Source organism: Phyllobates terribilis, unplaced genomic scaffold (assembly GCF_046119375.1).
Source record: "Phyllobates terribilis strain yellow unplaced genomic scaffold, ASM4611937v1 Scaffold_2__4_contigs__length_985480577, whole genome shotgun sequence".
In the NCBI taxonomy this organism is placed as follows: Eukaryota; Metazoa; Chordata; class Amphibia; order Anura; family Dendrobatidae; genus Phyllobates; species Phyllobates terribilis.
The window spans coordinates 66,989,083-67,013,156 of record NW_027362762.1 but is presented as its reverse complement, the minus strand read 5'-3'; the positions used below and the strand labels follow the sequence as shown (position 1 = coordinate 67,013,156).

The 24,074-nt window shown below is 42.2% G+C and overlaps 1 protein-coding gene across 7 annotated transcripts in view; it reads right to left on the bottom strand.

Moving 5' to 3' along the window:
• Window positions 1-24,074, bottom strand: part of FAT3 (FAT atypical cadherin 3) — a 735,917-nt gene that overhangs the window by 140,123 nt on the left and 571,720 nt on the right. For all 7 annotated transcript variants that reach the window (XM_073662065.1, XM_073662062.1, XM_073662061.1 and 4 more), the window contains 2 exons: window positions 9,914-10,189; window positions 8,233-8,443 (listed from right to left, as the gene is read on the bottom strand). In XM_073662065.1, the coding sequence (XP_073518166.1) occupies window positions 8,233-8,443; window positions 9,914-10,189 (487 nt within the window). The remainder of the gene's footprint in view (window positions 1-8,232; window positions 8,444-9,913; window positions 10,190-24,074) is intronic.

The following is a 24,074-nucleotide window of genomic DNA, read 5'->3' as shown; positions in this document are numbered from 1 at the left end:
TCTCTCTTTAGCTTTCTCCGGTCTATGTTCAGTGTGATACACACCATGATGCCAAACAGCACAATGACTACTTTTCACCCAATAAATAAGCAGAATGACTGATTACAAGTTTGTAGACACCTGTGATTCAAATTACAGGACTCACCTTAAATTTCACATGTCCCTATGCTCAAATTATTTTTAATCTTTTCTAGGAGCGCAATCATTTTTGTCCAGGCTGATTTAATTGTTTTTTTTTTGTTTTTTTTTTCTGTTGAACCACAATGCAAAAGCAAAGCTGGTTCGTCATTACTCATTAGTTGATATTCAGCAAATTAAGATTGAAAATTACTTTTGTGAGTTTCAAGTTATTTCAGTGACCGTTGTGGGAGGAGGGCACCAACAATTTTGTCTATGTGGGTATAATCTAGGTTTGAATCCATGTCTATATGTTGTGGATTTGATGCAAAGAACGTTAAGGTTACCATAAAGAACCAAGTCACCTTCCTAACCGAGTGCACCGTATATGTCTGTACCATATGCAAAACACAACAGACAAGTATATTTGCCGGGAATATATTTCACCATTGATGATGTCATCGGACTGTGAAGTCCATTGACCATATAAATCATTGTGAACAGTAAAGCACTTTTGAAAAAAAGCACCATCCCCAGGTACAACGTCCTTCTATAAGTCATAGAAAAGGCCGAGATGAAAAGCGGGAAAATATATCCATCCTTAGAGTGTAACAAATCCATGAAACAGCCGCCATACAATGAGCATGTAGGACAATAAATTAGCAAAATTTAGAATTATATTCGGCATAAATATAAAGGGACCTGAAAGTGGACTATCAAATGACTACACAAGATTCACGGTCTGCTATTTTTCTGTAAAACTTTTTGATTAAAGTTTTAAAACGGCCAAATTCTGAAAGATCCCTTTGTTTACAATGTAGATAATCCGGCAGTGATTGTCTCCTCTCTCCCCGGTAAAAACACATGGCCAAGCTAAAAGTTCCTGTGCATGGGGGAATCAGGAGAGATAGCTGTCTGCTGAAAGATACAGTATATACACTCCTCAACATTAATACTGCAACTCCAAGAATGAAAATTTGTGGAATTATGAAAATCACAGGATGGATAGACATGCTACTGATCTACAAATTCTAAAAAAAAAAAATGGAAACAACATTTTCAAACTATCTCGATTTCTTCAGTCTGGAGTATGAGCACCATGTGCAGAAATCCCTGAACTTACAGCCTTGGCCACTATCAAAGAAGTTATTAATGATTCTTTGAGGAATGATCTGCTGTGCTGAATGCATTTGGGCAAATCATCAAGATCCGCTGCTGGCAGCTTCCTATGCAATTGCCAATCAACAGCAGTGGATCTTGATGATTTGTCCAAGTGCATTCAACACAGCAGATCATTCCTCAGAGAACCATTAATAACCTCTCTGATAGCAGCGGAGGCTGTAAGTATAGGGATATCTGCACGTGGCGTTCATACTCCAAACTAAATAAATCCAGATGCGTAAAAAATGTTGATTTTATTTTTTCCTCAGTTATAGATCAATAATATGTCTTTCCATCCTATGATTTCCATAATTCCAGAACATTTCCATCTTGCTGTTGCAATTTCAATGGTGATGACTATATTAATACATAGCAGTACCATGACAGTGTTATTTCTGATACTCGTCTTCATATTGCCCAGAATATGACCCCTTTCTGATCACAGACACTACTGTATATTTCACTGTGACATTTAGAAAATGTCATTGATTTCACAAAATTTGCCCAATGTGTGAAATGGAAACTGTGAAGTGTGGACGTCTGCGGATACAAAGATCACGGGTAATTAAACTCTACAGAGTTCAATATACAAGATATGAAACATGGACAGATGTCTAGAAAACATTGAGCATCATATGTATACTGTACAGAACAGAAACATCTCAAAGGTTACACATATTTATGTATATAACGCTTATACATTCAGATAGATAGGCAGACGGACTTATATATATATATATATATATATATGTATATATATATATTTATATATATATATACACACACACACATGGCTGAAAAGTGTTGGCACCCTTGAAATTGTTCCAGAAAATGAAGTATTTCTCCCAGAAAATTATTGCAATTACCCAAGTTTTGTTATACACCTGTTTATTTCCTTTGAGTGTATTAGAACACAAAAATACAGACAAAAAGGCAAATTAGAATAATTTCACACAAAAATCCAAAAATGGGTGGAACAAAATTGTTGGCACCTTTCCAAAATTGTGAATGAACAACTTTGTTTCAAGCATGTGATGCTCGTTCAAACTCACCTGTGGCAAGTAACAGCTGTGGGCAATATAAAAATCACAACTGAAACAAGATATAAAGGGAGACCTTGACTCAATCTTTACATTGTGTGTCTGTGTGTGCCACACTAAGCATGGAGAACAGAAAGAGGAGAAGAGAACTGTCTGAGGACTTGAGAATCAAACTTGTTGAACAATCTCAAGGTTACAAGTCCATCTCCAGAGATCTTGATGTTCCTTTGTCCACTGTGCGCAACATAATTAAGACGTTTACAACCCATGGCACTGTAGCTAATCTCTCTAGACATGGACGGCAGGGAAAAATTTATGAAAGGTTGCAACGCAGGTTAGTCCGGATGGTGGATAAGCAGCCCCAATCATGTTCCAAAGAAATTCAAGCTGTCCTGCAGGTTCAGGGTGTATCAGTGTCAGCGCAAATTATCCAACCACATTTGAGTTAGATGAAACGCTATGGCAGGAGACCCAGGAAGACCCCACTGCTGACACAGAGGTATAAAAAAAGCTAGACTGCAGTTTGCCAAAATGTAAGTGAGAATGCCCAAATCCTTCCTGGAAAGCGTCGTGTAGACAGATGAGACCAAGATAAAGCTTTTTAGTAAAGCACATCATTCTGCTGTTTACCGAAAACGAAATGTGGCCTACAAAGAAAAGAACACAGTACCTACTGTCAAATATGGTGGAGGTTCAAAGATGTTTTGGGGGTGTTTTGCTGCCTCTGGCACTAGGTGTCTTAACTGTGTGCAAGGCATCATGAAATCTGGAGATTACCAAAGGATTTTGGGTCGCAATGTAGTGCCCAGTGTCAGAAAGCTGGGTTTGCGTCCTAGGTCATGGGTCTTCCAGCAGGACAATGATCCCAAATCTACTACAAGAAGCCCCCAGAAATGGATGGAAATAGAGTGCTGGAGAGTTCTGAAGTGGCAGCAATGAGTCTGGATCTAAATCCCATTGAACACCTGTGGAGAAATCTTAAAATTGCTGTTGGGAGATGTCACGCTTCAATATGAGAGACCTGGAGCAGTTTGCAAAAGAAGAGTGGTCCAAAATTCCAGCTGAGAGGTGTAAGAAGCTGATGGTTATAGGAAGTGATTGATTGCAGTTATTTATTCCAAAGGGTGTGCAACCAAATATTAAGTTGAGGGTGCCAACAATTTTGTCCTGCCCATTTTGGGGGTTTTATGTGAGATTATGTCAAATTTGCCTTTTTTTTTTTCTCTGGTTTTTTTTTGTGTTGTTCCAATACTCACAAAGGAAATACACATGTGTATAACAAAACAGGTGGAATTGCAATAATTTTCTGGGAGAAATACTTCATTTTCTGGAACAATATCAAGGGTGCCAACACTTTCGGCCATGACTGTATATGCAAAGAATCTTAGTTTATCCTGCAAGGTAAAAGAATTAGGGAACAAAGGCAAACCACATTTCAAACTCATACTTATTATAAGACTGTGTCTTTTGAATTCCACATTTCACCCATTAGGTCTTAAGGTATTAAGTTTATCAATCCACTCCAATTCCTTCATTTTGAGAACTTTCTATCCCCACCTCTCATCGGGGGGAGGGCACATGATCTAAAATACAAAACCTCAAATCTCGTTCTTTGTGTCCTAGTTCAGAAAAATGTTTTGATACGGGCAAATCTAATGTTTTCTTTCTAACTGTATATCTATGATGATTGATGCGGGTCTTAAAATCCCACGTTGTTTCTCCCACATGTAATCGTTTACAGGGACATTGGAGCACATAAATTACATATCTCATTCACTTTGCTTGTACTGTAAAATGCTGTGTTTTTTTTTTTCACGGCAAAAGTGCCACGTGTGAATATCCCCTTAGGGTACATTCCCACAATGAGTTTTTTTATGCTGCATAATTTAAAAAAAATGCAAGTCTATGCAATCTATTTTCTTTAAAGGGGTTGTCCACTACTTTCACATTGATGCCCTATCCGTAGCATAGGGCATCAATGTATGATCAGCCGGGGTCCTGCACGCAGCACCCCCGCCAATCAGCCGTTATAGCTGCCAGTGGCGGCGCCGGAAGTCCTTACCTGTGGTGCTTGGCTGTCAAGTTGTAGTGGCCGGCACTTGTTATTGCACATCCGCCTCCTATTCAATTGAATGGGAGGCGGATGTGCAGTACCCAGCGGTGGCCACTACAGATGGACAGCCAAGCATGGCAGGTAAGGAATTCCGGCCAGCGGCTGCCGCCACCGGCACCAATAATGGCTGATCGGCGGGGGTGCCGCGGGACCCCGGCCGAACATACATTGATGGGCATCAATGTGAAAGTAGTGGACAACTCCTTTATTGGGTGCAGAAAATCTGCAACATCAAAAACTCATCGTGGGAATGTAGCCTTAAAGAACAAAATGTAACAGCTACTGATATTTTCTTAGTGGACTAAAATCTACTGATGGATTCCTATTACTTGCCATTTTGGATTTTTTTTTTGTGCCGCTGTTCTCCTGAATCCGGTGCTGTTTTTCTTTTTTTCCTGCGCCTCTCCGTTCCTGAGATATGGCCTCCTATTCGCTGTATATAAATCTGACCCCTTTTTTTTTAGCCAAGTGGGCTTGGTTATCATAAACAAACAGTTGAGGATCACGCCCAGTTGGCTAAAAAGACCAGATTTGTATACAGTGAAGATGGGACCATATCTCCGGAACGGAGAGGAGCAGGAACAAAAGAAAAACATCGCCGGATTCAGGAGAACAGACGAATTTACACCGGGTCAAAGAATACATATTTATGGCAAGTGACAGGTCATTTTTACTTTGGTCCCCAATGTACTATAATGTATAATGTAATGATGGAGACTCACTGACGCCTACAATACTAATTTAATTACTCAAGTTGTATCAAGTGCTTGTATTCGCTTCCCCCGAGTTTCCCAATTTCCTTCCAAACCAAAACATATTAAAGATTAATTGGCTTCTTACGAAATTGATCCCGGTGTGTATAAGAAAGGGATTAGATCGGGAGTCCACCAGAGATGGGAATCTGTGTACCTCGCTGCAGAATGTGTTGGTGCTATATGAGCAATAGGAAGTAACTAAATCAATGTTACAGGTGGTGAACATTTTAATGCTATACTTCCCAGAATAATATCTCAGGGAAACAAGCGCTGGCAATTCTCAGCCGCCTGCCATGAGGTTGTATGATGCGTTAGTCATGTACAGTAATATAGCTCCGGGGCGCGCTCGCTGCAAACAAATATACAATTATATGCTTGGCTACGGATCCGGGCTACGAACTGCTAAAACAATCTGCTTAATGAGTTTACCATAGCGAGCAGGGGCTCAGGTATAAAATGTCATGTACAAGGCGCTGCCACAGAGAGAGGCGGCCGGCTGCAAATGATTTCCTCTCCCGCAGATGTTTCTGAGGACCGGACCGTGTAATGTAGATTTATATACCAGGGCGAACCCGACACCCTCTGCAGTCACAGAGGTTGTTATATTAGGGTTCAGTTTAATCCCCACGAGTGTTATAAAGGGCTGTGCATCCATTATATACGAGTGTAATTGATGGGGTACAGACTTAGTAGATGAAGGGGCACAGCAAAGGATAAAGAGGTGTTCTTCCTAATATCACAATCATGTCCCAATAACTCTTAGAACATGCAATGTGCTATTAAAAAAGGGTCAAAAGATCTGACCGCCCAAAGTGAGATTGAACTTTTGTTTTTGCTTCTTTGGCCCCTAATGGCCCTATGCGCACTTCACCCAGCACAGTAAGATGGCACCAGGAGGGCATTCGGTGGTTACTAGTGCTTGCAGGGTATCTCCAGCTCAGGGGGAGAGATGGGGGGGCACCTAGGTAACATAGATTTGAACAGGGAAGTGACGGTCACATGGTAGGAAGTGCAAAACCATAGGGGTTCCAATTTGGGAAGAGAGAAATGATCGAACATAGTAGAGAAGGTGCAAATTGATTTGTAGGACCCAGTCCAGCTGCTACGTCGGTAATCTTTGGCCATCAAATGAAAGCCCTAAGGAACCCCTCCTACCTCCCAATATCTGTGGCTCTTCCTTCAATTAGCCGGCCTGGCGCGACCTCACGTGTGCACCATACCGAAATGCCAGGCCAGCTAATCAAACGAAGAGTGAGATGGCACAGGGAGGGCATTCAGTGGTTACCAGTGCTCTCAAGTGAGACCTGTGGTGGCACTTAGGAAATATAACTTTGAACAGGGAAGTGACGGTCACATGGAAGAAAGTGCAAAACCATAGGGGTTCCAATTTGGGAAGAGAGAAACATTAAGACATAGTAGAGATGGTGCAAATTGGTTCATAGGACCCAGTTCAGAAGCCACGTCGGTAATCTGAGGCCATCGAATGGGAGCCCTATGGACCGCCTCCTACCTCCCAGCATCTATGGCTCTTCCTTTGATTAGCCGGCCTGGCATTTCAGCATGATGCACATGTGACTTTGTGCCAGGCCGGGTAATCGAAGGAAGAGCCACAGATATTGGGAGGTAAAAGGTGGTCCGTACGGCTCCCATTCGATGGCCACAGATTACCAACGTGGCTTCTGAACTGGGTCCTACGAACCAATTTGCACCATCTCTTCTATGTCTTAATGTTTTTCTCTTCCCAAATTCAAACCCCTATGGTTCTGCACTTTCTTCCATGTGACCGTCAATTCCCTGTTCAAAATTATATTTCCTAAGTGCCACCACAAGTCTCCCTTGAAAGCACTGGTAACCACCGAATGCCCTCCCTGTGCCATCTCACTCTTCGTTTGATTAGCTGGCCTGGCATTTCGGTATGGTGCACATGTGAGGTCGCGCCAGGCCGGCTAATTGGAGGAAGAGCCACAGATATTGGGAGGTAGGAGGGGTTCCTTAGGGCTTCCATTCAATGACCAAAGATTAACGACGTAGCAGCTGGACTGGGTCTTACAAATCAATTTGCACCTTCTCTACTATGTTCGATCATTTCTCTCTTCCCAAATTGGAACTGTTTTGTGATACCGTGATTTGTGATTACTGACCTTGGCCGTTGGACCAGGTTATGCGAATATATTTGCACCTTCTCAAGTATGTCCTATCTTCTCTCTCTTCCAAAATTGGAACCCTTAGGGTTTTGCCATTTATGATTACTGACCTGGCCGCTGGACTAGGTTCTGCAAATCGGTTTGCATCAACTCTACTAGGTAGGTGGATGCTCAGATATGGAGAATTTTCAACCTCTACATGCATTTATGACTTTTACAAAAATTGGTATGTTGGGTCAACCCTTTAGTATGAGGCTCCAAAATCTGCAGCAGGATCCCTACTTGCCACCCATTATTATAATTCTCGTCTGGGTCAGAGGGAACTTTTGCTCTCCCAGACTACCTCTGTACCTCCGGTAGGTACCCTTCAAAGTCTCCGGTATGGGACAAGGAGGTAGAGGAGAGGTAGTGGAATACAGATTACTGAAAGGCCATGTTAGGGGGTAAAATGCCCAGGAGCCAGAGCGATGATCATGATATTCACCTCCTTCCTGCCCCCATCCTCACCACTCACGAGTCTCATGCATGGTCAGACAGTCTGAAAATGGTCCTCTCCTCTCAGCACACAGACACTGAGGGAGACATCCTGCCGCAGCGCTCCTCACACTAGATGGATTTTGGAGTAACTTAAGAAGTGACACCCTTACAGTGCCGTAAATTTTATTTAAGACTCCAATATCCATACTGCAGGTGCTAGTAAAATCTTTAACAGGCTGCAACTCGCATCACAACCACTAGATGGCCACGTAGAGGCACACATAGCATAAACCTCTCCCAGCAGAGTATCACAAAAAAATGTTTTGTTTTTTTTTTTACTTCAAAGCTGGTCATCTTGCTCCATTCATCTTAGGAAAGGAAGGACACAGAGTGTATGTATTCGTATATATTCTTTTACAGCGTACCTGTTTCTATAGAGTATATAAGCTCAGCATTTTCTCCTTTGTCTCGGTCTAAGGCAGTGACTTGTATGACGGCCGAGCCGATGGCGGCGGATTCGAACACAGAAGCTTCGTACAGTGGACTGGTGAAGTACGGACTGTGGTCATTAGCGTCTTCTACGGTAATTGTAACTCGAGCCAGGTTCCGTCTGTAAGGGAATTCCTGATCTTTCACCTTTTGGAAAGAATGGAGAAAGGATTGTGAATTATTCATAAGCTCGGAGCTTTTTGTTGTCAGAGATGGTTATTGCAGCACGGGGTCAGCGGAAATCAGAGCAACCTCGGAGTGAAAAAAGGAGCCAAAATATGCGCAGATGTGAGCTGACCCGCTGCCACCGATAACAACCGCCTATTAAAATGGAAATATCACAACTCGAAATAAATATTTTTGTGAGGTTGAACTATGGCTGGAAACTGAATGATTTCACCCTGAATGTCAACCCTCAAAAGATTAATCGTCACTTTAATTTTTCCAAAAATGAATAGCACAAGTGCAAATAATAAACCTTTAAATACATCTTATCAATATTTCTCCTCCAGGACTGATCTTTCACTCTCAACTCACTGGTAAAATCTGTCTTCAGTGAACACAGATTTTCCCATTATGAAGATAAAAAAAATGACAGTTGGTGCTCATAAAGTTCTATGGAACTTGCAGTAGAATGTCGGCGTTCTTTTAGCTCCTCCCTCTATAGAGTTTTAAAAGCACCAACTGTCTTAGCCAGGAGATGATATGAGAGTGAATGATCAGTCCAGGAGGAGAAAAGCGCAGTTGTCTCTGATAAAATACATTAAAAAGTTTCTTATTTTCATTGATTTATAAAATAAATATTAAAATGACAATTACTCTTTAAATATCCTCTAAATAAGTCCTCAAAAATGCCATGCAGATTAAAATATCTACAAAGCGGCTGGTGCCTTGTGTCAAAATACAGAGCAAAGACATAAATTAGATGCTAAGATTTTGCCTCTCCTTTCTCACCACTAGGGGGAGCCTAGGAGCTAACTGCATACATTTTTTGATTGAACCTAATATCTAACCCCTTGGTACCCTAAATAGCATTGATGCTGCATTTTTTTTTTAATTCTTGCCTTCTGAGAGCCACAACTTTATTATTTTATTTTTTACAACATAATTTTTCAATGTAGTATCATGAATACTTTTTTTATGATAATACAATGGCCCACTTATTGAAATTTTTGTGGGGGAGGAAGGGATGAAACAAAAAAACAGCAATTTTCCAAATTTTACGTTTTTTGGGGGGGGCAGTTAATTTTTATTGTGTTGACTTTATTCTATGATACTGAATACATAATAATAAAATCCCTTATAAAAAAATGTGTTTTTGTGCTGCCATATGCGATAAATACATTTTTTTTTTTTTTTCATTGACGGGGCTGTGCGAAGACTTGTTCTTGTTTTATTGAGGGTCTTTGTTTAGTAGTGGTAGAAAATACTTTAACATTTCTTTTTCGTCCCACTATAAGACTTGAACCTCCGATCGCTTCATCACTCACTTGTTGACCTGAAAATACCCAATGCATGAGATATTCTGCTTGCTGATGGTTTCCACTTAAAATGATGTCAAGACTACACATTTGATGACTACATAGTCCATGCTCTGCGTGGTTCCTGGGATCTCACCATTACAGTGAGGATGTGGTGGGCCTGGGTCTCGTGGTCCAGCCGCTCCGCCGTATACAGAGTGCCGCTGCTGGGGTCAATGCGAAACTTCCTCATGCTGTTCGGGTCGATGCTGCTGTGGATGATGTAGCTCAGCTTGTGGTTATCGTCCTTGTCCGTGGCCTTTATGTGCAATAGCTCAGTGTCGGGGAGGACATCTTCTGAGATGACGGCGTCATAACTGGGCTGGGAGAACTCGGGGCCATTGTCATTATTGTCCAGGACTCGAATCAGAACCTGAAAGAGGAAGAGAGAAAGAAAGAAAGAAAAGTGAACGTGCACAATGGAAACACAGGATGTCTATGATGTCAACGGTGACCCACTGAGGCAACGCATCCGGCTGCGAGGGCACCACGAGGACAGGGCAGCCCCCAAACCAGCACCATCGCTCCATCCATGGGGCGACACCGTTTCCTGCTACAAAACTGAAGCACTGCTTCATAAGAATGGAGAGTGAATAATCATCCTGGATTGGGATAGTGGGGCCTAATGGTATAAACCAATAGCAGGGGGTCCAATTAAAGTGTGTAGATAGATAGATAATAGATAGATAGATATGGGATAGATAGATAGTTGATAGATGACAGACAGATAGATAATAGATAGATAGATAGATAGATAGATAGTTGATAGATGACAGATAGATAGATAGATAATAGATAGATAGTTGATAGATGACAGATAGCTAGATAATAGATAGATAATAGATAGATAAATAGATGATAGATAGATAATAGATAGAGATATATATATAGAGAGATAATAGATAGATAGATGATAGATAGATAATAGATAGATAGATAGATGATAGATAGATAGATAATAGATAGATATATAGATGATAGATAGATAGATAATAGATAGATATATAGATGATAGATAGATAGATAGATAGATAGATGATAGATAGATAATAGATAGATAGATGATAGATAGATGATAGATAGATAATAGATAGACAGATAATAGATGGATAGATAATAGATAGATAGATAGATAGATGATAGATAGATAACAGATAGATAATAGATGGATAGATAATAGATAGATAGATGATAGATAGATAATAGATAGAAAGATGGATAGATAGATGATAGATAGATAATAGATAGATAGCTAGAGAGATAGATAGATGATAGATAGATAATAGATAGATAGATAGATATGGGATAGATAATAGATAGATAGATAGATATGGGATAGATAGATAGATAGATAGATAGATAGATAGATAGATATGGGATAGATAGATATGGGATAGATAGATAGATAGATATGGGATAGATAGATAGATAGATAGATAGATAGATAGATAATAGATAGATAGATATGGGATAGATAATAGATAGATAGATAGATAGATAGATATGGGATAGATAGATAGATAGATAATAGATAGATAATAGATAGATAGAGAGATAGATAGATATGGGATAGATAATAGATAGATAGATAGATAGATAGATAGATAGATATGGGATAGATAACAGATAGATAATAGATAGATAGATATGGATAGATAATAGATAGATAGATAATAGATAGATAGATGATAGATAGATAGATAATAGATAGATAGATGATAGATAGATAATAGATAGATAGATGATAGATAGATAATAGATAGATAGATAATAGATGGATAGATAATAGATAGAGATATATATAGATAGATAGATAGATAATAGATAGATAGATAATAGATAGATAGATGATAGATAGATAATAGATAGATAGATAATAGATAGATAATAGATAGATAGATAATAGATGGATAGATAATAGATAGATAGATGATAGATAGATAATAGATAGATAGATAATAGATGGATAGATAATAGATAGATAGATAGATGATAGATAGATAGATGATAGATAGATAGATGATAGATAGATAATAGATAGATAGATGATAGATAGATAATAGATAGATAGATAATAGATGGATAGATAATAGATAGATAGATGATAGATAGATAATAGATAGATAGATAATAGATGGATAGATAATAGATAGATAGATAGATGATAGATAGATAATAGATAGATAATAGATGGATAGATAATAGATAGATAGATGATAGATAATAGATAGATGGATAGATAGATGATAGATAGATAATAGATAGATGATAGATAGATGATAGATAGATAATAGATAGATAGATGATAGATAGATAGATAATAGATAGATATACAGTGCCTACAAGTAGTATTCAACCCCCTGCAGATTTAGCTGGTTGACACATGCGGAATTAACTTGGCATTGTGACATTTGTACTGTAGATCAGCCTGGAAGTGGGAAATGCACTGCAGCAAATTTTGTTTTTGTTGGGTTTTTTTTGTTTTTTTAAAAACGTTAAAAGTTAATTCAGAGTGTCATTTATTATTCAACCCCTCAAACCACAAGAATTCTGTTTGGTCCCCCAAAAGTATTAAGAAGTAGTTCAGGCACCAAGAATAATGAGCTTCACATGTGTGGATTAAAGATCTCTTTTGCCAGCCTTTTCTGGCTATTTAAGACCCTTCCCAAACTTGTGAACACCACTCAGACATTGTGAACATGGGAAAGACAAAGGAGCATTCCAAGGCCATCAGAGACAAGATCGTGGAGGGTCACAAGGCTGGCAAGGGGTACAAAACCCTTTCCAAGGAGTTGGGCCTACCTGTCTCCACTGTTGGGAGCATCATCCATAAGTGGAAGGCTTATGGAACTACTGTTAGCCTTCCACGGCCAGGACAGCCTTTGAAAGTGTCCTCCCGTACCGTGGCCAGGCTTGTCCGAAGAGTCAAGGCTAACCCAAGGACAACAAGGAAGGAGCTCCGGGAAGATCTCATGGCAGTGGGGACATTGGTTTCAGTCTTTACCATAAGTAACGTACTCCACCGCAATGGTCACCGTTCCAGACGAGCCCGTAAGGTACCTTTACTTTCAAAGCGTCATGTCAAGGCTCGTCTACAGTTTGCTCATGATCACTTGGAGGACTCTGAGACAGACTGGTTCAAGGTTCTATGGTCTGATGAGACCAAGATCGAGATCTTTGGTGCCAACCACACCCGTGACGTTTGGAGACTGGATGGCACTGCATACGACCCCAAGAATACCATCCCTACAGTCAAGCATGGTGGTGGCAGCATCATGCTGTGGGGCTGTTTCTCTGCCAAGGGGCCTGGCCATCTGGTCCGCATCCATGGGAAGATGGATAGCACGGCCTACCTGGAGATTTTGGCCAAGAACTTCCGCTCCTCCATCAAGGATCTTAAGATGGGTCGTAATTTCATCTTCCAACAAGACAACGACCCAAAGCACACAGCCAAGAAAACCAAGGCCTGGTTCAAGAGGGAAAAAGTCAAGGTGTTGGAGTGGCCTAGTCAGTCTCCTGACCTTAACCCAATTGAAAACTTGTGGAAGGAGCTCAAGAATAAAGTCCATATGAGACACCCAAAGAATCTAGATAACTTGGAGAAGATCTGCATGGAGGAGTGGGCCAAGATAACTCTACAGACCTGTGCCGGCCTGATCAGGTCTTATAAAAGACGATTATTAGCTGTAATTGCAAACAAGGGTTATTCCACAAAATATTAAACATAGGGGTTGTATAATAATTGACCCACACTTTTATGTTTAAAATGTAATAAAATTCAACTGAGCAACATAACTTTTTGGTTTGTAAGATTTATGCTTCTGTTCATAAAACCTACTCTCGTTTGCAGTTTGAAGGCTCTAACTTATTTGCATCTTATCAAACCAGCTAAATCTGCAGGGGGTTGAATACTACTTGTAGGCACTGTATAGATGATAGATAGATAGATAGATGATAGATAGATAATAGATAGATAGATGATAGATAGATAATAGATAGATAGATAATAGATGGATAGATAATAGATAGATAGATAGATGATAGATAGATAATAGATAGATAATAGATGGATAGATAATAGATAGATGGATAGATAGATGATAGATAGATAATAGATAGATAGAGAGATAGATAGATGATAGATAGATAATAGATAGATGATAGATAGATAGATAATAGATAGATAGATAGATGATAGATAGATAGATAGATAAATAGATAATAGATAGATAGATAATAGATAGATAATAGATTATATAAACAAGTTAATAAAAACCACAATAAATGTAAACTACGAGAAATAATTAAACATAAGCTGATGAGTCCTGGGAGTGGCGCTGACCCTGCGGTGATGACATCCTGTGAGGGGCTCGTCCAGTCCTCGGGGGTCACTTTGTCACCAGTCCTCTAATCTATTCAGATCTGTCATACAGGAGGTCCGGTGTGACCCCCAAGCTGCGGATCTCCTCCGGAGCCGACCATTGTGCCGCACATAAAACCCTCTCCCTCCTCTCGGACCGGCCGCCCCATCTGTACTCCGCTCACGTCCCGTCTTACTTGCCTGCATTTCCCACACTTACAAAAGTTGCAACAAAAGGATCTCTTGGTCCAGCAGTTGCACAAATGAAAGACGTTGCGGCTGATACTGGAGCTGGCAATTATACAGGAACGTAAGCGGCGAATAAAGGCGCATACAGTAACACACAGTGAAGCGCCGCCACCCTGACTGTGGCCGCAGTAACCCTTTAATCACAAGGACAGTTTTCATTTCGGCTCTTTTGTCACCGCACAGGCCGGGGTTTGTTTTTGGGACATTACATTTTTTTATTTTTCCGTTGACGGAGCTGTATATGGACTTGTTCATTTTTGGGGGGTTTTTTGTGCGGCAAGCTGGTTTTATTGGTACCATTTTCGAGTGTATACAACATTTTGTTCACTTTGAATTGCATTTTTTTTGCAGAGGTGCGTTCAGATCTTTACCAGGTGAGATCATTTTATGTTTTGATCGATCTGATGTTTTTATGGACACAGCAGCAATATTGAATTGACTTCTTAATTTTAATTCCCATATTTTCAGATATATTTTATATGATTTTTCCTGTTATTTTTTTATCTTCCTCGTGGTCTTGAACCTACAATCCTTTCACTGTTGGTACTATAACAATCTCCTATGAAGACATTAATAAAATGAATATGTCACAAATGTCTGATACATGGGGGTCTCATCTCTGGGACCTACACCTATGTGGAGAATGGAGGTCCTGTTGATATGAAATAAATATCCAAGATGGGAATGTTTCAACTTATATCTGCAAGCAGCCACCACTAGAGGGAGCTCACTACAATGTGAGCTGTGAAAACAGTTTGCAGTTGGCTCCCCCTAGTGGTGATTTCAAATACTATGATGGGAAGTCGTTAAAGGGGTTCTCCATGAATTAGAATTTTTTTTTCATATATGGCTATGAATCTACAGCAGGTAGTTGCTAACCGTCTTCTGACGTCATGCTGATTGACAGTCGGCTCTTCGTGGAGCTCTCAATCAACATGAGCTGCTCTGTCGACGTGAAAGTCACTGGGAGTAGGTGAATCGCCGGTAGGAGCAGTCTCCTTTAAAGCAGACAAGTATCGGGGGTCCTGGTCACCATGGGACTATCTCTGTGTTAGGTATGCCACTTTGCCTCTATGGTAGGTCCCACCTTTTCAGCAATATTGGTGTAAATGGGCAATGTTATCAGGCAGATTGCAATAAAGGAGGTTGGAAAAGCTGAGTTATCAGCATTGGCTCAACAAATAAAAGCCCAGTCCAAATACTAAGCAAGAAAGAGTTAAATGACAAACTTGGCTCTGCTACATCAGTAGGCAGCTCTCATGCCTCAGAGAACAGTCATTGTTCCCTGCTTCACCGGCTCCTTCTCCTGCCTATTAAGACGTTCCACTTCACCCCAGAATACCCATTCTCCGCCAGCCTTTATGTTTGCACAGTGTCTGCACAATTAGTTCCCCCTGGGTTTGATTATATTCCTGAACCCCCTCCTTTCTTAAATCTGAGACCCCCTCCCGGGGCACCTTAATCACGCCGCTTGCCAGTGTGATTGGAAAGTAGGTCTGACTCATTTTTCTAGCTTATCTTTGTATGTCGCTGGTCTGCGTGGCATCGCCATCTCTGTGCGCTGCTTACAGACACAAATCCCTTTATTCTTAATCTGTGTCGCTAAAACTCACATCAAAGGAGAAAACGTTCATCTGCGGTAATTTATCAGGATGAGAAATCATTTTCTGGTTGCTGAGATTCGGTATTGAGCGTATGGGATAATACTAATATCCAACTGCAGTGACCGCAGAGTATAAGATATACTACAAAGCAGGCTCGGACTGGCCCACCGGAGGACAGGTAAATCCCCAGGTGGGCCCCTCTAAATAAGCAGCAGTCATCAAACTACTATTGATTCACTATGTACAAATGCGAAATAATCTCGTCATCCTGTAACAAACTACCAAGGTTATAATCTAGAAGCAGAGGTATATTTGTGACTCTGGGTAATGTAATATTTCCGTGTAGCTGAACAATGGGCCCCCAGAGTCAATGTTACTGGTGGGCCCTTGGCACCCCAGTCCGACACTGCTACAGAGTATCATTTCTGTTCACAAATACTTCAAAATGTCACTACCACTAGGTATCGGTATTCATGTCGATTGGAATCCTGTACAGCTGTAGACAGATCCGTCCCCTAGTGGCAGCAATAATTTTGAAAAAATAAATAAAACAATTGATATACAGTATATATTTACATTTTTCATTTCATATATATATATATATATATATATATATATATATATATATATATATATATATATATATGAAATGAAAAATGCAAATATATATATCAATTTTTTATTAATTTTTTCTAAATTATTGCTGCCACTAGGGGACGGATCTGTATATATATATATATATATATATATATATATATACACACATTTATATAATTTTTGTTTATTTATTTGAAAAGAATATATATATTATGAAAAAATCTAAAAATATTGAGAAATATATAATTCTTCTTTATTTATTTGAAGAAAAAATTAAGAAAAATAAAAGATAAATATACACACACACACATTTATTCTCAGTAAAAATTTACATTTTGTAAGTGGTTGTCCATCTCCAGAGACAATAATTTTTTTTTTTTTTTTTTTTACTGAAATGCATGTTTTTGTGACAAGAAGTAGTTTTTACAATTATGTTTCATTACAAATTTTGGACCGTTTTGCTTTTATAGGCTGATTTGTTTCTCTGCAAGTTTAACTTTGATGTGGTCTATAGTTATAAATCAGCTGAGAGGAGCTCAGAAAAGCACGGATAAAAGAGTTAAAACCCCTCTCATTTGACCGTGGGAATGATCTCACTGATGGATTCTCAGTTAACTCATTCTGTTGCCAACAATACGGAGGCTATAGGAGGCAAACGATGCAAAATTTTTAATGAATCCCAATGGCAAAAATATTTTTTTAGCTAAAAATACATTAATTTAAGTAAAAAAATATGTCCCCAAAGGTGAACAATCCCGTTAAAACTCACCCGCAGGCAACTTTTCACTGTAGATTTTTTTTCAGCAGCACATGGATAAGATTTGGTAAAAATTTCCACCAATTTTGCGGCTAATGCAGATTTTAGGCTCACAAGTCCGAAGGTAAATCTGTGACGTATCCGCCACGTGTGAACAAAGTGGGTATAAAAGGGCATATATTTGGTTTTTTTTTCCATTTTATGACTTCAATATTAAGTCACTGCGATATTTTGGAGAAATAACACTACGTAAAGCCGACCGGGAAATCTGTATGGCCTCGGATGACCAGTCTGTGGGTGTCAAACCGTGGTGGTACAACCGCTGTACGTTTATGACGGATGGTACAAGCGCGTTATTGCCGGAGTAGTTGAGTCCTGTTAATGGTAGTCATGTAGTAAAAGGGTCTCGTAGTAAATGATAGACACTTCATCCTATCCACATCTCGGATTCAAGGTAAAATTGAATGTAGAGCTCCTTGTGATCCGGGAGGTTACCGGCGGTTCCAGCACCGGGACATTGATTGATGTCCTCCATTAAATGTCACGCAAGGTTAGGTAGAACATACACCTCGCGCTGTCGCTGGGTGCAGTGACACAATGCGCTGTCACATCCTACATTTCATGGTGAGGAATGTGAATTTCTGCAGCACAAAAATCTGAATTTCTAGTGGAAGGAAGCAATTTTTATATATATATATTTAAAGGGGACTTATCAGATGGATACTCGACGGCTAACTAAAGCCCCTTTAATGCATATTACCTTCATACCTTGCTTGTAGTATTTTGCATTTTTAAGAAATCCATCTTTGAAGTTGGAGTATGAACGGTACTTCAAGCTATACTGCTCTCTCTACATTTTCCCCTCCGGTCTTTGACAGGTCTCTGGTCTCTCAGTGACCCTTCTTCCCTGAGCAGGTGCCGTCATTGCTCGGGATAGTTTAATCAGAAAGGGCGGCGCATGCGTAGTGAGTAGAGATGAGCGGTGTTCGACTAGAACTGTTCGCCAATCTCAAATTCGAGCTGTTTTGGGCGGTGTTCGAGTTGTTCGACGAACCCGAACGATTTGCAAAAAATTCGGCTGTTCGAGGTTATGTTCGATAACTGTTCGTGCACCAAAAGCATGTCCTGCATGTCTGGCGCTATTTAGAGCACCAATCATGCAGGGATTGTCTGCCACTCACTGTAATGCCGCAGCCATGGTGGTTGTGGGATTACAGTGATTGCCCAAATCGATGGGAACAGTGCTCACAGTGAAACATGAAAAGCCGGCAATTCAGCAGCGGCATACACCGGTACCCGACAATTTAGAACCGAAAGAATAGAGCTTCACACATAGATTAGATAGATAGAAACATGTCAGCCACATATATAAGAAGTACAGTGACAGTGTTGCTTACTGTACTTGTCATTTAGTGTAAAGGATTTATCAAAAAAAAATAATAGTGTTTTCATGCACCGTCTCTTTAAAAAAGCCGGCCGGCAATTCAGCAGCGGTACCCGACAATTTGGAATAGAAAGAATAGAGAATCACACATAGATTAGATAGATAGAAACATGTCAGTCACATATATAATAAGTACAGTGACAGTGTTGCTTACTGTACTTGTCATTTAGTGTAAAGGATTTATTAAAAAAAATAATAGTGTTTTCATGCACCGTCTCTTTAAAAAAGCCGGCCGGCATTTCAGCATCGGCACCCGACAATTTAGAATAGAAGGAATAGAGCATCACACATAGATTAGATAGATAGAAACATGTCAGTCACATATATAAGGAGTACAGTGATAGTGTTGATTACTGTACTTGTCATTTAGTGTTAAAATAAAGGATTTATTTAAAAAAAAATTGGCGTGGGGTTCCCCGTAATTATAGGCTCTAGCGGAGGTTAAGCAGACGGCTGGGGCAGATGTTTGAAGCCTGGGAAGGGGGTAATACCCACGGAGCTTCCCAGGCTACTAATATCAGCCCCCAGCGGAATACCTAGCCTTTACTAGCTATTAAAATGGGGGACCCCCCAAAAAAATGACGTGGGGTCCCCCCTATTTTAATAGCTAGCAAAGGCTAGGCAGACAGCTGGGGGCTGATATTAATAGCCCAGGAAGGGTGCCATGAATATTGGCCCCCTCCCAGGCTAGAAACACCAGCCGTCAACTGCCCCAGAAATGGCGCATCCATAGGATGCGCCAATTCCGGCACTTAGCCTCGCTCTTCCCACTGCCCTGTGGCGGTGGCAGTGGGGTAATAGGGCTGGGGTTGATGTCAGCTTATAATGCCAGCTGACATCAAGCCCAGGTTAGTAATGGAGAGGCGTCTATAAGACACCCCCATTACTAACCCCATAGTCAAAGTTAAAAGAAAACACAAACACCCAGAATAAAGTCCTTTAATTGAAATAAAGACACAATCCTTTATTGTTCTAAATTAAACCATACTTACCATCACGCCCATTCCAGCTGAAGCCAACGATCTCCTGCAATAAAAGTAAAATAATAAAGCAACCTCATCCTTACCTTTCCATGGTTCCCAGGACAGCTCCAGCTCTGCTACATCGAGATGACAGGCTGGACCGCAGCAGAACGCTGCCATCCAGCCTGTCATCCCGCAGACACTGAGAAGCGCAGGCATGCTTGCGCTCCTCAGTGTCTCGCTATGACGGCATAAAGATGAGCCGACAATGAACTCGGCTCACCTCATGCACGTCACTGACAGCGTGGGAGAATTCTCCTGCACTCAGCGCTTCAGCGTGAGAATTTTCCCACGCTGTCAGTGACGTGCATGAGGTGAGCCGAGTTCATTGGACATGAATGAGCTCACCTCATGCACGTCACTAACAGCGTGGGAAAATTCTCACGCTGAAGCGCTGAGTGCAGGAGAATTTTCCCACGCTGTCAGTGACGTGCATGAGGTCAGCTCATTCATGTCCATTGAACTCAGCTGACCTCATGTACGTCACTGACAGCGTGCAGGAGAATTCTTCCACGCTGTCAGTGACGTACATGAGGTGAGCTGAGTTCATTGGACATGACCTCGGCTCATCTGGATGCCGTCACAGCGAGACACTGAGGAGCGCAAGCAAGCCTGCGCTTCTCAGTGTCTGCGGGATGACAGGCTGGATGGCAGCGTTCTGCTGTGGTCCAGCCTGTCATCTCGATGTAGCAGAGCTGAAGCTGTCTGGGAACCATGGAAAGGTAAGGATGAGGTTGCTTTATTATTTTTCTTTTATTGCAGGAGATCGTTGGCTTCAGCTGGAATGGGCGTGACGGTAAGTATGGTTTAATTTAGAACAATAAAGAATTGTGTGTTTATTTCAATTAAAGGACTTTTTTTCTGGGTGTTGTGTTTTTTTTAAATACTTTACTAGAAATTCATAGTGGTCATGTCTAATATTGGCGTGACCCCATGAATTTCGGGCTTAGGGCCAGCTGATAATGCCAAGCTGGCCCTAACCCCTTTATTACCCAGTGAGCCACCGCACCAGGGCCCTGGATGAGTTGGGTACAGCGCCAGAAGATGGCGCTTCTATGAACGCGCCATTTTCCGGGGTGGCTGCGGACTGCAATCTGCAGCTGGGGGGACCCAGAAAGCTTGGGCCTCCCTGCGCTGCAGATTCCAGCCCCCAGCTGCCTAGTTGTACCTGGCTGGACACAAAAATAGGGCGAAGCCCCACGTATTTTTTTTTTTAATTATTTCATGAAATTCATGAAATAATTAAGAAAAAAAGGGCTTCCCTATATTGTTGTGTCCGGCCAGGTACAAATAGGCAGCTGGTGGTTGGGCGCAGCCCGTTCCTGCCTGCTGTACCTGGCTGGACACAAATATAGTGCGAAGCCCCACATCAATTTTTTTTTAAATTATTTCATGAAACTAGATGGTGGCCCGATTCTAACGCATTGGGTATTCTAGAATATGTATGCGGCAGACCCGGCGCAATCAGCAGAGCGGTGTTTAAATTTGGCGCCAAAATCGCTGACTGGTCGCGGCCAGCAACCGCGACCAATCAGCAAAGCGGTGTTGAAATTTGGCGACTATATCACTGATTGGTCACGGCCGGCGGTCGCGACCAATCAGCAAAGCGGTGTTTAAATTTGGCGCCAATAATGGTGACTGGTCACGACCTCGACCATTCAGCAGAGCGGTGTTTAAATTTGGCGGCAACAATGTTGATTAGTCGCGGCCGGCGGTCACGACCAATCAGCAGAGCGGGGTTTAAATTTGGCGCCAATAATGCTGATTGGTCGCAATCGCCGGCCGCGACCAATCAGCAGAGCGGTGTTTAAATTTGGCGTCAAAATCGCTGATTGGTCGCGGAAGGCAACTGTGACCAATCAGCAGAGCGGGGTTTAAATTTGGCGCCAATACTGCTGATTGGTCGCGGCCGGCAACCGTGACCAATCAGCCGAGCAGGGTTTAAATTTGGCACCAATACTACTGATTGGTCGCGGACGGCGACCACGATCAATCAGCAGAGCGGTGTTTAAATTTGGCGCCAATAATGCTGATTAGTCGCGGCCGGCATCCGCGACCAATTAGCAGAGCGGGGTTTAAATTTGGCGCCAATCTCGCTGATTGGTCGCGGCTGGAGTCCGCGACCAATCAGCAGAGCGTTGTTTAAATTTGGCGCCAATCTCACTGATTGGACGCGTCTGGCGTCCGCAACCAATCAGCAGAGCGCTGTTTAAATTTGGCGCCAAGCTCGCTGATTGGTCGCGGCCGCTATTTAAATGTGGCGCCCAAATCGGTGATTGGTCGCGGGCAGCGTCCGCGACCAATCAGCAGAGCGGTGTTTAACTTTAGCGCCAAGATCAGTGATTGGTCGCGTGCGGAGAGCGCGACCAATCAGCTAATCGTATTGGTGAGGACCGGGGAGCGCCACTGCCTGGTCGAATACTTCCGTTGCGAGAAGCCGGGAGATGAGCGACTGCTCGCAGCAGAAGTATCCGGACCCGCAGCGCCGCTCCCCGGTCCTCCCTTGACACCCTAGCCGCTGATGTCCCCACAGTATCCGCATGGTGTTACAAAGATCCGGACATTTGTGTTAAAAATCGCTGATTGGTCGCGGGCGCTGCCCGCGACCAATCACCGATTTGGGCGCCAAATTTAAATATCGGCCGCAACCAATCACCAATCTTGGCTCCACATTTAAACACCGCTGTGCTGATTGGTCGCCGACGCTGGGCGCGACCAATCACCGATTTTGGCGCCACATTTAAATAGCGTCCGCGACCAATCAGTACAGCGGTGTTTAAATGTGGAGCCAAGATGGGTGATTGGTCACGGAGGATATTTAAATTTGGCGCCCAAATCGGTGATTGGTCGCAGCTGATATTTAAATTTGGCGCCCAAATCGGTGATTGGTCGCGGGCAGCGCCAGCGACCAATCAGCGATTTTTAACACAAATGTCCGGACCTTTGTAACACCATGCGGATACTGTGGGGACATCAGCGGCTAGGGTGTGAAGGGAGGACTGGGGAGCGGCGCTGCGGGTCGGGATACTTCTGCTGCGAGCGCCCGCTCATGTCCCGGGTTCTCGCAGCGGAAGTATCCGCACAGGCAGCAGCGCTGACATCCATGCGGCTAGGGTGTGAAGGGAGGACCGGGGAGCGGCGCTGACATCCAATTGGTCGCGGCCGCTATTTAAATGTGCGGCACAAATCGGTGATTGGTCGCCGTCTTGACCGCGACCAATCACTGATCTTGCCGCCAAAGTTAAACACTACTGTGCTGATTGGTCGCGGACGCTGCCCGCGACCAATCACAGATTTGTGCGCCAAATTTAAATATCGGCCGCGACCAATCACCGATCTTGGATCCACATTTAAACAACGCTGTGCTGATTGGTCGCGGCCGATATTTAAATGTGGCGCCCAAATCGGTGATTGGTCGCGGTCTTGGCGCGCGACCAATCACTGATCTTGCCGCCAAAGTTAAACACTACCGTGCTGATTGGTCGCGGACGCTGCCCGCGACCAATCACCGATTTGTGCGCCAAATTTAAATATCAGCCTCATGCACGTCACTGACAGCGTGGGAAAATTCTCCTGCACTCAGCGCTTCAGCGTGAGAATTCTCCCACGCTGTCAGTGACGTACATGAGGTGAGATGAGTTCATTGGACATGAGCTCACCTCATGCACGTCACTGACAGCGTGGGAAAATTCTCACGCTGAAGCGCTGAGTGCAGGAGAATTTTCCCACGCTGTCAGTGACGTGCATGAGGTGAGCTGAGTTCATTGGACATGACCTCGGCTCATCTTTATGCCGTCACAGAGAGACACTGAGGAGCGGAAGCATGCCTGCGCTTCTCAGTGTCTGCGGGATGACAGGCTGGATGGCAGCGTTCTGCTGCGGTCCAGCCTGTCATCTCGATGTAGCAGAGCTGAAGCTGTCGTGGGAACCATGGAAAGGTAAGGATGAGGTTGCTTTATTATTTTTCTTTTATTGCAGGAGATCGTTGGCTTCAGCTGGAATGGGCGTGATGGTAAGTATAGTTTAATTTAGAACAATAAAGAATTGTGTGTTTATTTCAATTAAAGGACTTTATTCTGGGTGTTTGTGTTTTTTTTTTTAACTTTGGCTATGGGGTTAGTAATGGGGGTGTCTTATAGACGCCTCTCCATTACTAACCTGGGCTTGATGTCAGCTGGCATTATAAGCTGACATCAACCCCAGCCCTATTACCCCCTGCCACCGC